Below are 14,805 nucleotides of genomic sequence, written 5' to 3'. Positions count from 1 at the left end.
ACCCAGTTTGTTAAAGTATTCAAAGGTTTGGATTTATCAAAAAGTGCCAATTGGTTTTACCAGTTTGATTAAATACAATTTAGTGACTATTTAGTCATTTCATATAGAAAAAATCCCTTCCACATGTCGTTTGCAATGGTAATGCATTGTTTCCAATTCAAATTGTAAATTTCAGCAATCCTTGGTGATGCAATGGTTGTAAATTTCAGCAATCCCTGGTGATGCACTGGTTAACACAGACTACTAGGGAGGTACCAGTTCAACTCTTATCTCCGGCCAACTTCTTTTTCTTCTAATTCTATTAATTTATAGTTAAAACATTGGGTATTTTTTAATTATTTTTATTTTAATTAATTGAATTTAATTCTCACACATTGCATTTGCATTAAAATTTTCAGCAAAAAAGATTACGTTCAGCACAAAAGATTATTTTTCAAGAAACACAGTCAGTTCAGTTTTTAAAACTTTTTTTATTTTGTAATTTTTTTGGCTCATTTTTTAAAATTATTTATATTATCTACAAAGTAAAAGTTTTAACTTAAAAGTTACATTAGGGTCAGGTGTGAAGTGGGTGGTGATCACCGTCATTTTTTTTTCTCATAAATAAACAAACACTCGTGTTTTTGTATCCCCCTTTCGCTGGCTGTTTTTTAGTTTGGTTAGACACTTTAGTCTTGTAGCAGCAGCATCAGCGATACACAACAGTAACATTAATACTGTCCAAAAATGGGTTGCTTTTCTTTTCACCCCAACACAAGGTGCAGACAAAGTTCCAGTTTAATTCTTCTTCGTTCATAGATTAGTTTTCTCTTGAAACACATCACTGCATCGTCAACCTGTTAACATTCTCTTATTGCCTTGTCTGGGGAAAGACGAAAGGAGGGAAGGAATTGGATGGGGAAACGTGGGGTGAGGAGGAGAAGGGGGGTATTGAGGGAAGGAGGAGGAATCCTCATCCTCTTCAAGAAATGACGTTTCTGCTCTCTGGCGCCATCTATCTGCCATCTACAGCTGCTGCTGGTGATGAGCCTGCACTGCAAAAGACAGGCAACGCCACGTGAACATGGCCCAACATCAAGCGAAGAAAAGTGCTTTGTTTTGGTTGTTTACCTTGCGGATGCGCCAGGTAGGAGAAAGGTGTGGTGGAAGAGACGGGGATGTGGTTAAGGGCCGTCTGTGCCATGGGAGGCTGCGGGCCCCCCGGCGGGCCCTGCGTGGCCATCAGCATCATTGGAGGGTGGGTGGGTGGCGCGTGGTGAGATGGCACCATGCCTGACTGCATGTGCGCCTGAGACAAAAGAGCACACAGATGGTTTAATCAGCTATGGCCTCTCCATCACAAGATGGCCGCGTGAACGTATTCTTCAATTCGGTCGAACACATTGTAAAACCAAAACCTGGCATCCTAACGCATCCCTCTGCTGGACCGCGCTGAGGCGGACCCTCTTGCTGATGATTCTAAATGCCTGAGGCTCATTTTTGTGACCGTTACCAGTTTGTTATTGTCGTTTGGCTTACCTGCTGCACGTGGGCCATATGGTTGGGGTTGTAGCCGTGCTGGACCTGCTGCGGGTGGATGTAGACGGTCTGCTGTGCCGACGGGAAAGACGCCTGCGGGGACTGCGGGTTGGGGCCCGGCGTCATTGAGGGTGGCGTGGGGGCCAAAGCAGAGTACATGGGCTGCTGGGATTGGTTGGCCAGGTGGAGGGCCTGGGCAGCAGCGGCAGCGGCGGCTGAGGAGTGAGACGAAAGGCAAAAGTCACGGTAAGTAAACGTGCGAGCCGACGCCAAGGAGCTCCCGGAGGGCGCAAATGTCATCACCGGCTGCTGCCTGAGGGTGCTGTGGGTGCTGCACGGGGCTGGCAGCCGGGTGGTTGGGCGGGCCTCCGTGCTGAGGCGGGCCCCCTTGCTGCCCCTGGCCTGTGGGCGTGGCTGAGGGCTGGGGGTGCTGGGGGTGAGGGTGCAAAGTGGCGCTCGGGTGGGGGTACTGCTGGGACATGGGGCCAGGAGACACTGAGAAAAAACGAGAGGAGACGACACGCTGTCAAGATGGTTTGTCGGATGGAAGGGGGCTGGGGGCTTGGCATACATACCATACATGGTGTGCGTCTGCTCTGGGTACTGAGTGGTGGAGGAGGACACCAGGCCAGGCTGGCCGTGGGCATGCGGCGCCATCATGCGGGCGCCGCCCTGCATCACAGGACTGAACACGTGCTGCGCCTGGAACACAATGTTTATTTGATCATGGTAATGTGAGGTCTTTTTTGATCACATATTTGCCTTGGCCACCCGAGGGCAGTACAAATTAACTATTCTGAAGGTGTAGCTTTTGGGAGTGAGAGACTGAGTAAAGGGGGAAAATCCAAGCCCCAGATGGATTTTTTTGACCCGCATTCTCAAGGTGGAAAGCAAGCAGCGTTTTATTCCGACGTACACAGACATCTGTGAATTTTTATTGATTTCTTTTGCAAACATTGCAAAGTCCCACCACCTACTAGACACATTCTGTGTGGTGGGCTGTGGGGCACATATCAGTCGTGTCAACTTTAGAACACCTCAAGTGGTACTTCAAGTAAACAGACCTGAGACTGGTAGTGTGGCATCTGCTGGACCAGCTGCTGACTGGGGAACTGCTGAGGGCTGCAAGTGAAGTACTGGGCGGAGTAGGCCGGGCTCTGCGTGATGATCGGCGGCCCTGCCGCCGTGGCCGGGTGCATGAGGGTGGGTGTGCCCGGCGGGTGGTGCTGGTCTGACCTCTGCTGGGTCATGTTGGACACTGGCCAAGAAGCGGAACAATGGAATGTCACACAGGCAAAGCCTTGACTTTAGTCTTTGATGATGATGATGTGCTACGAGAAGAGAAAACCAGGCTGTTCTTACCTTTACCTGGTCTGTACGGTTTAGACTGGTTGACAGTCATGTGTGGCATCTGAACCTGGTACATTGCAGGAGACTGCATGGAAAGAAGCAAGAAATCAAATAAAAATGGATAGAATTCTTCATGTGCTAACTTTATACTTAATCAGGTGACCATTAACAGTTTAAAAAAAAAAAAAAAAGACCAAATAACGGAAATGACACAAGCATGTCTGACTGTAGGCTTCATCTTACCTGATTGCATGCATTTTCTACTTTGTGTGTTTTTTTTTAACACTTGCCTGTCACTAAACCCCATGCACTTTTATGACTGTGGCAGAAATAAACCCCTAGCAGTATGACCATTAACGCTATAAGAGATGAATTGCAATAAGAAGTTGGCAAACCAACATCTGAATGCGTTAAAATTGACAAGCAAGCAAAACATCTCAAAGCTAATTGAGTTTCGATAAAGAAAAAAGTAAATAAAAGGATTTTTTTTAATGAAAATTTGAGGAAAAATTCACAAACCTTCCATATTATGCTTTTCTAATGGAGCGAGAGACAGAGAGAGAGAGAGAGAGAGAGAGAGACAGAGAGAGTGAAAGAGAGAGAGAGAGAGAGAGAGAAAAAAGAAAGAAAGAATGAGGAGCAGGGGGAAGAAAAGGAAAAATGCATGTCTTTACATATGTCTGATGTTGGATCACCAAGTTGTTCTTAAAGCAACATGAGATAAATGCATCAACATTGACATTCCAGCGGGGCATTTACGTCACACCCGGCAGGGTCAGCTGCGAAAAGGCGTGGGTCTCACCTGTACGCCGGGACTAACTGGTGTGAGAGGATACATTTGGGGGAAGCACAGCGGCTGGCCATAGACAGCGGGGGGCTGCTGGAGCATGATGGAGGGGCTAGGCTGGCCCTGAGGTCGCGGGGGTGTCGGGGTGTTGGCTGGTTTGGGCTGCTGACGAGAGCGGGGGGAAAAAAGTCCTTCACAAATTCGCTTGCATTATACTATCCGGACATAGATAGCAATGAAAGGGTTATTGCCGATTGTCAGAGGGGTGGGCAGCGCACTCACCTGAGCATTGAACCTTGGCTTGAACTCGTTGGCGTTTGGGTTTAAGGTGGACTTTCTTACTTGACTGCACGAAGAAAAGATGCAGATCAAGATTATCATTGACATGATTGAACTGTTTCAACAGCCTCCTCCTTACAGCCTCACTCACTCTTGCACCGCCTCCTTCTTGTCCTCCTTCTCTTCATGCTTGGGCCCACCAAAAGTCGATACGGCCGTCGTCTGAACCCCCTGCGACGTCATATCTAGGCCCGCTCTCTTCTGCTCCGGGCCAGAAGGAGACGGGGAGAGCGCGGCGGGGCTACCGGGCTTACTCGTGTTGATAACGCCCGTGGATGGGGTGGCGCCGCCGTGGTCTTCGGTGCCCGCTGAGGAGGCTTTGTCCAAGGACGCAAGGTCGCTGGGCTTGTCTGCAGAGTCTCTTGGAGGCTTGGTTACCAGGAGGTCCAAGGCAGGATCCTGGTTGGAACTAGACTGCAACTGAAGAATAAAAGGACCAACAAAGAGTTTTGCGTGGTCCAAAAAAAAAGATTCAGCATGGCACTGCAAGACACTCACCCTAAAATCTTCACTAAATTTCTTTAAATTGTCTATTTGTTTCCTATGGTCAGGCGCCAAGGAGGGGGGACCTGTAAGAAAAGCAAAAACCCTTTTAGACAAGGTTACACAACCTCTGTGTGTGTGTTTGAAGGCTGTCAGGACTTATGCCTACCTTTACACACAGGTCTGTTGATACTGGAAGAACTATCCTTCATGCCGTCTTTGGGGGATGTTTGTCTCGTCTCGTGGACGCGACTTTCTTTCCCTGTAAGACAATTGCGTGATACGTTACATAATGCATAAAGCAGTTGTGAAAGTGACTTCGCTTGGAGCCTTACCGTCTCCTGACAGAGAGGCTACCATGTTGGGAGCAGGGCTCGCAGCAGTCGGGGAGGAAGCGGACGTCGGTGTGGCTAGAGACTCGGTGGGAGCCGTTCCTGTCTGAGGCAGAGATGCGGAGGAAGGGGAGGCACCACACATATTGTTCTGACGCGGGGAGCGAGGTCTGTGAGCTGATGAGGAAAAGACATGGATAGTTTTACTTGACAGAAAATAATAATAGGTTTGCTGCAGCCTTGAATGTGTACAATTGTGGAGGCCAATAGAGATGGTCTGCTAGCGTCATGGCGTGTACCTCCACTAACGACAGAAGACCAGGTTCCTCCAGAGGAGTTGCCTCTGTTGGAAGGAGTCACCGAGACGTCGCCAGGCGTAGTGTGAGAAATGAGATCCACCCCCGGCGGCATACTAGTGGTCCTGCTGGGGGGCACTCTGTGAGCACGGGGTGTCCTTTGGGATTTCGGAGACATCCGCGGCGGACCTACAGTGACAGAAACATTTGAGAGGTCAAGGAGGGTGAAGCTATGGTCACACCGGGAGTGTTGGACATGCTTGTTAGTACAAAAAAAGCGGTCGAATCACACGCAGACACAGCAACCATCTCAAAGCGCAGCCAAGTGACCAGAGAGGGGAACGCGGGAGGTTGCGGGGGAAAAGGTAAGGTGCGAAAGAACAGATTCACCAATCAGCAGAGTTGTGCAGCTTATGAACCGGTGACCCCTCAGTGCAAAGTAGACAAAACTAAGACAGTAAATAAACTGATAAACCAGGCACACTGGCAAGTCCTATTTTGTGGACTTGGAGCAACATGTTCTTGGTACAAGCAACATGCTCAAAGTGCTCATAGACAAAGTCTTATATTTGCAACTTTAATTACAAATTATGCCTGTCAGCGATTCAGCGTCACTCACTGCACCTTCCCGTTTGTTTACGGGGTACTTAAATGCACTTGAGCCGAAAAAATTCCAAATCACTCCGCAGAAGTTAACGTCATCTTACGATGCTGATCCACACTAGACCTGGGCAAATTGACTTTTGAAAGCAGTTAACGTCTGAAATCTTTAAGATATGTTAAGCGGCACTCTTGGGCTAAGACCAATCCATCCACCTTCCAACTCATGCCTTTGCCCAGGTCTACGCCACATTGACGTGGGGTACCTTCTGAAGACATGCGTTTAGGCAGAGTGGAGGCCGGTGACGAGGGCCCGTGGAGGGGAAAGGGAGATGAGGAGGAAGAAGAGGATGACGAAGGGGAGGGAAAGGAGGGATGGGATGAATGAGAGGGAGGTCTGGAAGGTCGAGAGGGGGGTCTGGAGGGTGGCCTGGTGGGCGTGGTGGCCCGAGGAGGCAGGGAGGAGGGGCCGGACTGGTAGCGAGGAAGGGGACGGGAGGAAGAAGATGGACAGGGTGAGGGCCAATGGGATGAACCTAAAAGAGGGAAGGACAAATGATCAAGGATGACACAATGAAATGAGCAAATCAAGCGGAAAAAGAGCCGAGCGAGAACATACAGGCACATGCCATTCATTAAACTTGAGACAGAAAAGCAAAAAAGAAAAAATTCAAAACAGCACAAACATTGTTAAAGAGAAAGACCGCGATGTAGCTAGCACACTGGCGTTAATGTCATTGATTGGCCAAAACTAAAAGGGTTTTTTATAAGACAAGATGATTTCTTTCTTTCTCTCTTTCTTCAGAATTTTGATGATTGGCAAGTCCTAAGGTGATATTCTGAACCCAAGATTATTATGTCAACACCAATTGCGTACTTTGGCATTAACATCATGGACGCCTGCCTCTGTGGACTCCGGCACGAGTATGCCTTAGATAGTGTGATGTCGTTTTCTTACGCCGCTGTGGAAACTAATTGATTGTGCATTGTCTGTAATCTTGAAATGCCCTAATTACAATCACAATATGGATGACTACTTTGCCATGAATGCATATCAAAGGAATGACCAAGTAAGCATGGCGGTAACAGTAACGCCCTCTTGTGACGTTGCTTTCTTACGCCGCTGCACAAACTAGTTCATTGTGTGCCATTTGTAACCACGCTGGGTATTGTTGAGACCCACTGTAAGGTTAATGTGAATATGATAGCATTAAAAAAAAAAAAAAAAAAAAGTAAATCATTCATTTAAAGGGTTAACAAGTCTTTATTAATTTTCTATGACAAACTTAAATTACGAAAGGAAGATGGAAACCAGTTGGGAAAAGGTGAACTGAAAATGTGTAGGTGCTTTCCCCACTGAAAACATTGGCTAGGACAACGGATCACAGGTGTGTGAGAACTGGAGCAGCCGTACCTCCGTTCACCACCCTCTGGTCGCCCCCTGGGCTCTGATTGTAGTCGTGCAGTCCCGCGGCGCGAGGCGCCGACGGCCCGGCTGAGTTCGGAGTCAGACGTGGGGAATTCTGACGTCCGGGCCCCCATGACATGGCCTCCCTGTTTCTCTGGCCCGGGGGAATGTATTTGTTCTCCCTGCAAACAGACACCCGATCAATACGATGCTCCTTGGGCCCAGTAGACCTGTCACCGTGTGAACTAAGTATCACCTGCTCAATGAGTGCATCTCTCTTTCACCTCTCACCACCGCGGTGAATTTATCTTCCTCTGAGCGCTCGTCGTTCTCGAGGGCCACCCGGGCCTTGTATGTAGAGCTGGCTTCTATCTCTTCGGCCAGCTGGGCGGCGCGCGCTTCCCTCTTGAGGAACTCTTCGGAGTTGTCACGCTCGAGGGGGACACTGACAAGCAAGGGCAGGTTAGAACACGGCTATGGATAAATTCTTGTATTTCTTTGTTCATTGTCTGGAACAGTAAAAAAGAATAAGTGGCAATTTCACAGTGAACTCAGACTATGAAGTGCCACGAATGGCAGATTCTATGTGAAAAATGTATTCATGAAAATTAAAAACAAACATTTCTCATAAGGAAGGGGAAAAAGTAAGGAGCACGGTATTCTTACGTATAAGTGGACAGGCTGCTGTCATATGTCGACAAGACACCATATTTTTCCTCGTTGTACTTGAACATGTCATTGGGGTCCCATCCGTTTGACTACAAAAAAAAAAAAAGATGTTTCTTTTCATGTTCCACACATGGGAAGAAGCGATGCCTCCATCAGTGTTTGTTGCGGCGTTGCATCTTGTTTCTCACCACATCTGTATCCAGGGACTCGAGACTGTCGGAATTGTGGGTCTCGCCGCCGTCCCACGGCTCGAGATCTTTCTCTTTGTGCTCGCCATTGATCCTGCCACTCACTGCGGAGTCTGTGAAGTTATCTGAGACACGCAAGGATACACCTTTATGCTCTGCAGACATACAAACAGGCAGGGGAAACCACACGCTTACTTCCTATGCACAAAAGCACACATGCCTTCAGGATTTTCTATGTGGGGGGGGGGGGACTACTTCTAACCACACAAAAAAAAAATTAAAACCTATAACAAAATATAGGTCTACTGAGATAGTGCTTATAAATTCATTCAAAAATCCGTGCAAGCCCTGCAAATTAGTGCAGTGGTTATCGTTGAGGCAAAAAATGTCATTGTGTTGTCACTGTAATAATAAACTAATCAAATAGTCAGTGCAACGTGCAAGAGAAAAATGTGGACGGGAAAAAAGATTGAGCACGAAAGCAAGAAAAGTATTAGCTGCTAACAATGGACAGAATAATAAGCACAAGGGCCACATTATTGACATACTAGGCACTATACTAGTCTCTGTTACATAAGCAGAGCTGGCCAATATGTTTTGTGACTGGCTGCTGTCCATTATGGAAAATAGAAGTTTCACACGCAGGGGGGTTGAAGGTGAGCTGAAGCAAGCATGCGTTTAGAATGCAGTCAATCAGATGGCTCATTGAAAATTCTGACACTTGAATCTAATTGGTAGTGAGCAATTTAGTTTTTCCTCCCAGTGAGTTTACAACCCGTTGCTTTCAATGGAAATGAAACGGTCGCTTTACTCTCCCGCGTGGCCCTATTCTCATCTGTAAACCGTTGAAAACGTTACTGCTTCTCAAACTCGGTTAGTATCACTGAACTAAAATTACAACTACAAAATTCAGTCTACACGAACGTATTAATGGCATGAGTATAAATGTCTAATCTGTCTTTTTACAAGACTGTCCAGGAAAAACTTTAGAGCGGAACCTGTCTGATCTTCCGCTGAAAGCAACAACATGAAGCTCAACTACAGTGGAACCTCTCAATAGAAACAGAAATAGCTCTAGGGCACTGGTCACCTTAACCTTATTCCAATTTCAAGAGCAAAAATGTAAATACACCAAATAAGGATAGAACACATTTACAAGAGAACCAAAGAGGGGGAAAAAAAAAAAAAGTGTTGAGAACTAATCCCACAGTGACAAATGACCCTTTAAGTAGTTGAACATTTTACTGACGCAAGAAGCTCTGCCATGTATGGCAAAAATACACAACAACTTGATTTCCACCCATCAAAACAGTTCTTCTACTAACAACCCAGACTAAACTGAGCTCCTCTCTGACACACAATGTGGTTCTACAGAGGAAAAAAAAACAAAAATAAATCATGAAATTGCACACATGATGGTATTGAACCATAAGAGGGAAATAAAACCTAGAGCCTTTAAGGGCGGCTTTCTTTGGAGGTTCCACTGTTTTTGATCCTTATTTCTAAGCCGTAAGATGAAGCAGCAGAGACTTTGAAAGAATCACCATACAGGGTAAGAGTGGCAGCACGAGCGATTGCAACACGTTTGATTATTTAAGTAAAGACAGTTTGCCAGACAGAAAGGGGAGAGGATAAAACAAACATATTACCTGTGTCTGAGGAAACTAGACCATGGGAGAACAAAGACAGGTGGCAAAGAGTCAGAAGATGGAATGACAGAGCGATTATGATTAACTGCATTGCTTTGTATGGCTACATTCAGAAACATAAAATATAATTCAATTGTCTATTGCATCTTAATCACTCCGCCAAGACACGCCAAACCGTCCTGGCACACAGTCAATAACTCTTAAAGAATTGAATACGTCAAGATGAATTAGATGGCGTCATTCAGTCTATGACGACGAGTGCCCTCACTTCGGCCTAATCGATGGATGGGATGAGTCTTCAATGAGCGGCGGCTCTACTTTGTAGTGAATACACACTGATCAATAGAGGATGTCATGGGTGTGCACTGATTCACTCAGTCGTGTGTTTATTTGTGAGTGAATTCAAAGTCGCCTTCTCACCGTTTGAATGCTTCACGAGTTCTAATATCGACGAGGCCGAGTGTACGTGTAAGGATAATGCTGATGAGTGAAATATCTGCTCCATACCTTTCCTGGCAAAGTTAAGATCAACATCTTTGAAGGACACTGAGACAACATCGGAAGCCTTGAAGACAATGCTCTCCACAATGTCCTCTTTCTTGGGGCCCGTGCTCGGTTCTGGGCTCTTCCTGTGGGCTGCATCCAACACCAGTTCACACTAGGAAAAACATGGGGGGGGTGAAAAACCCTCACACTCTAAGCTGAGTTTTCATCTTGTAGAGCGTTGACCTCTGTCGAATCAAAACAACAGTCAAAATGCTGTAAAATTGCTGGCAATGTGGAGAAAGGTGAATGATTTACGATACATATTCAGAGCACCTTATTAAGAAATTGATGATGAACATAAAAAATGCAAATTAGCAAGGAAATTAGTCCTCCGGTAACTCGAGTACCATGGTTAAAAAGAAATATGCTCGAGGAATTTTTGTTTCTGCCCTGACCGGGTAGCCATTTATTTGGCGCACACAGTTGGGAAGACAGTCAAGTCTTCTTTTTTTTTTTTTCAAAGGCAATTTAATCGGCAAAAATGACTGCGGTCTTTGATGCTAACAGCCTGACACAATTGCAGTTCCTACCGATCAATTTTTAGTCAAGGGGGCTTACTCAAATGTGCTGTTTTAGCCGGCAAAATTGCTGCTGTGGTTCTGACACCACTTTGTCCCATATTCAGATTTCTGGCATTTCATTTGCTGAAAACAAAAATGTTCTTGCAGGGTTTTAACTGAGTAAAGTGGCATTCTAAAATGGAAGATGAAGGGCCACGTATCCCTTATCCCAAAAAGGGCAGTGTGAAAGGAATGGACTTTGTCAGCACCACCACTGAAGTGAGTCCGAACCACCGCAGACAGCCATCTTACCTCTGGACCGTAAGTCTTGAACACTCCCTCATAGACGACTCCGTTTTTCACCTTCAGTTCACACTTGGTCCCCTGTAATCATAGTTCACATTTTCACTTTGGTGAACATTTATTCACACATACACACAGTCACAACGCTGAATTATCAATTCACACGCTCTAAAGACACGTTTGGAAACCATCTGCTACGAAACACCCTGATGACTGATCAATGCGATTTGTTAAAGCAAGCAGCTGCCTAAGCAAATCGCTGGGGCTTTGTTTATTACCGTGTGGACATTTTGAGGAAACTCAAGCTTGACTAAGTCGTTTACAGTAATCGTGAGTCATACAATGTTATGTCAAACTGCTGGCTTTACTGCTTTGTCAAGGTTACATACAATTTTGAAGAATGCATGTGGTTATCTTGACAGTGAACATACCACAACTGATGTCAAGACATGGACCATCCTCATGTTTGCATACACGCCATTGAAAATGACCTGGAGAGGATATAAATACAGTCTGGTTTAATTCATTTCGGATATTTTCCCCCATTACAATGAATTTAAGTGCCATCAATTATTTCTTTTTTATATATATAATGACAACACAGTTTTGAATTAAAAAAATAATAAGACCATGAAAAGAAATAAACTGGTTTTATAGTCTGCTGTAGTCGCGTCAGACGTAAGCCGTGAAGGGGCGTGGCCCAGAGAGTGACAACAGAAGCTATGGCTCCTTGAGTGTTCTCATGTTGTATTTGTCCTGTTCCATAAACAGCTGACTGAGAATGTGGCTCTCCTTGTCCACATGCAAGGGCATTCATATTTACTCCTTTTATTTTCACTTCATTTGAGCAGAAGTAGGAACATATCTAGCATATCTAAATCTAGCAAGAGTGCTGCTCTTTTAAATTGGGGCCCTGACAAGTTACCACTGGAAGGAAAAAAAAAAAAGAAAAAAGGGGGGGGGGGGCCTACGCTGAAATGGCATCACAAAATTACTTAGCGGTGTACCCACAAAGTTTGATTATTCAAAGTGTTGAAGTAGGTTGCTTACCGCTGCAGGACCTTTACCACTGTGTCTTCCCCTGTAAAAGAAAATGCCACAGGTGACAAACGTTCTCGCTCATGTTTTTACAGGCAAAGTGAAGTGATCAAAGTGTTCTGTAACAGGGAAGGAGAGAAATTCCAGGAGACCCACATGTAGATAACTAACCGAGATTAAAGCAGTGTAGACTGCACACACAAAATGAAATGAATCCAAGTCTCCAAACAGCATGTGGTAAATGAATGCAACATGGCAGCTCAAATTTCTCTTTTTGAGGCCAGTGTGTACACATGAATTCATTTATCCTCCAACCTGTTTAACCTCACAGCCATGCTGGAGGCTATCATAGCTGTCTTTGCCCAAGAGGTTGGGTACAGCCCAAACTGGTCGCCAGCCAATCACAGAAGTGCAAATAGATAAAACAACCATTCACACTCACATTTACACCTACAGACAATTTAGAGTCCACAGTTAACCTGCCACGCATGTTTTGGAATTTGGGAGGAAAACATTATACCGGGAGACAACCCCCTCCCGGATTCAAACCCCTTCCCTTCAGGAAGCGACCGTATTCAATGAGTGTCCTCAAATGCACCCTATTCATCTGCATGCACTTTATTGCTGAGAACGCATCCTAGAATACACCTTCATTGTTTGTGTCCTCAAATGCACCACACGCTTGTAAAATGCACTGACTTCTTAGTGTGACGGCCTAAAATACATCTCATTGATTGTGTCCTTGAATGCATCTCATTCTTTCGGCAAAATACATTATTTTCTCAAACTCTAGTCACACCTTAAAATGCACCTTATCCTTTGAGTGTGTGCTAGAATGCACCTTTTTTCATCGGCCGGGATCGAGGCCAGGTATGCAATCACATGCCTTGAGTAATAATCAATAGACATTAGCTATCATTAATCATCTTCATGTGAAAAATGAAGCTTCATTTTCCACTAATATCGACTCGTATGAATCTCCTACTAATGAACGAATCGAATAAATAGCATACTACTCTGTAATACGCATTTAAACGTAGCAACAAAAAAAGAGGGCCTCAAAGGAAAGCGACGCAGGGAACAAACAGGGCGTACTGTGCCGCGCCGGTGAATGAGTGAATAAGAAGCCGCGGACGAATGTATTTCGCTGACAGCTATGCGACCACCTGATCCTTCGGGCATCGCGTTTAAAAGTCACACTTGAAGGACATTATCATTTCACATGAGTCGGGCGAAGTCAAGGTTGACTGACAGCTTACTCGACCATTTCTTCAACCACATACGCGTCCCCACGCCCTAGTTATTGTATTTGAAAGCAAAATACGAATTTGAACATTAATGTTAAAGGCAGGACTGAGTGAAATGATGCGTTCAGGTAACAATCATCGAAGCCAGTGGGTACAGCCACTCGCTGCCATTAAAAAGGCTAATTAACGTAAGCAAAGCAAAGTCAACTCGAGGTCTGTGCACACATATGCTGCTGAGGAAAACTGGGTGGGAAAACCCGGAATACGGTCGAAATGGTGATGTTAAACGTGTTATTCGTGGGGCGATCGGTAAGGCCGCGCACGCTAACTAGGTTGCTCCCTGGCTGACCAACACGTCGCAAGGCCCTCACACTCCTTTCACCCCCAAAAAATAAGCACAAGGCGGACATGTCATCTCTTAAAAACGACACCGGCGTTAGCGAAATATAACCACGTCCGGGAAACGGACACCGGCATGCCAAATCGTCATTGTATTTGATCGCTTCATTGAATGATTGTAATTTGCACCGACCTGCCCAGATTCTGTCGTCCCCCGCCGCTTCCTCCGGCACCAGCGGCGTTGCCACCGCCGGGCTTGCTGCGATTTCCACCGGCCTTCATTGACATGGCGAGCCCATAAAAGACGGTGTCTTAAAATTACCAGTTAGGCACCGCAAATTCTCTCGACGGCGACGGGACAGCTGTGTGTTTGCGTGGTTAGTGTGTGACAGTTTCGCAGCCGCCGTTATCACAGTCCAAAATTCCGGTAGCTAGCACGCTAATGTCAACGTGCCTGGGTCTTGAAGGAAGATGCTATGCTAACAAGCTAGCGGGGCTCAGCTAGCCCAATTAGCAACCTGTACAATTGCTTTTAAAAGAAGAGGGGTGGAAAAACACGACTTAAAAAAAGACAACACCTGGTAACGGCTCTGCTGAAATAAATGTCGGCGCTGAACCTCTTGCCAACGCGCTGCGTTAATCCAACTGAAATGATTTTGTAATCGGAATTTTTGCTTTTAGTGCTGTCTCGGGCTGTTTCCGTTGCTAACATCGAAAAGACCAAAACAGTCTGAAAGGGGACAAAAAATGGCGGAGGGATATTTGACATGCGTAACAGCACTTGGCGTCCGACGCAACAGAAAAATAACAGTATCACATTTAACTACAATGCACGACTATAGCGAGGATCCCGTTGAAGACGTGTTGAAATGAAGCAAACACGGTAACAAACAAAATCGGTACTTGATGGAACTATTTTCAGGAAGTCTGCCAAGGCTGTGTTGCGGCATCCACGTGAGCCGGCGAACACCGCATACACATGCGCCACTATTGCACTGTAACACGCAACATGCGTTGAATCCAATATTAGACATTATATACATTGTACGTTAGCGTTTATACTTATAATAGTTCCATTAACTGCGACTGTACCTTGTCTCCTTCGCGTGGACAATCGTACGAAAATGTTAAGTTAAACGCCATGACTATTTAAGTAAACGTTGCCATATTGTTTTGTTGTCATCTCAGATGTCATTATTCGTTAACAACAAAC

At 45.7% G+C, this 14,805-nt stretch overlaps 1 protein-coding gene across 10 annotated transcripts; it reads right to left on the bottom strand.

Annotated features, from left to right (window-relative positions):
- Nucleotides 1-450: 450 nt before the first annotated feature.
- On the bottom strand, nucleotides 451-14,750 carry atxn2 (ataxin 2). 10 transcript variants are annotated; one of them, XM_088375255.1, is made up of 27 exons: nucleotides 14,685-14,750; nucleotides 13,786-13,868; nucleotides 12,019-12,049; nucleotides 11,400-11,459; nucleotides 10,978-11,049; nucleotides 10,127-10,277; nucleotides 9,620-9,634; nucleotides 7,971-8,125; nucleotides 7,780-7,871; nucleotides 7,370-7,558; nucleotides 7,120-7,295; nucleotides 5,972-6,241; nucleotides 5,109-5,294; nucleotides 4,813-4,986; nucleotides 4,647-4,739; nucleotides 4,493-4,563; nucleotides 4,086-4,414; nucleotides 3,938-4,001; nucleotides 3,671-3,820; nucleotides 3,388-3,405; nucleotides 2,881-2,953; nucleotides 2,583-2,776; nucleotides 2,094-2,220; nucleotides 1,822-2,013; nucleotides 1,519-1,733; nucleotides 1,111-1,288; nucleotides 451-1,034 (listed from the first exon to the last, which is right to left on the bottom strand). In XM_088375255.1, the coding sequence occupies exons 1-27, from the start codon at nucleotides 14,733-14,735 to the stop codon at nucleotides 1,006-1,008; spliced, it is 3,438 nt and encodes a 1,145-aa protein (XP_088231381.1). In that variant the 5' UTR covers nucleotides 14,736-14,750; the 3' UTR covers nucleotides 451-1,005. The 10 variants fall into 10 exon arrangements, with proteins under 10 accessions (XP_088231381.1, XP_088231384.1, XP_088231380.1 ...); XM_088375258.1 differs by lacking the exon at nucleotides 14,685-14,750 and adding an exon at nucleotides 14,171-14,307; XM_088375254.1 differs by lacking the exons at nucleotides 13,786-13,868; nucleotides 14,685-14,750 and adding an exon at nucleotides 14,171-14,620 and having other exon boundaries at nucleotides 7,971-8,095.
- Nucleotides 14,751-14,805: the final 55 nt, after the last annotated feature.

Source organism: Syngnathus floridae, chromosome 5 (genome assembly GCF_059516105.1).
Source record: "Syngnathus floridae isolate MCC-2025c chromosome 5, RoL_Sflo_1.0, whole genome shotgun sequence".
In the NCBI taxonomy this organism is placed as follows: Eukaryota; Metazoa; Chordata; class Actinopteri; order Syngnathiformes; family Syngnathidae; genus Syngnathus; species Syngnathus floridae.
The sequence above is the reverse complement of the archived record's forward strand: the minus strand, read 5'-3'. Positions and strand labels throughout refer to the sequence as shown.

Excerpts from the sequence above, each read along its gene's own strand:
- atxn2 (XM_088375250.1), bottom strand. The coding sequence starts at position 14,361 with ATGTCAAATATCCCTCCGCCATTTTTTGTCCCCTTTCAGACTGTTTTG. Across the intron at positions 4,415-4,492 it reads AATTTAGTGAAGATTTTAGG|TTGCAGTCTAGTTCCAACCA; the intron begins GTGAGTGTCTTG and ends TTTATTCTTCAG. Across the intron at positions 1,035-1,110 it reads CTACCTGGCGCATCCGCAAG|TGCAGGCTCATCACCAGCAG; the intron begins GTAAACAACCAA and ends TGTCTTTTGCAG.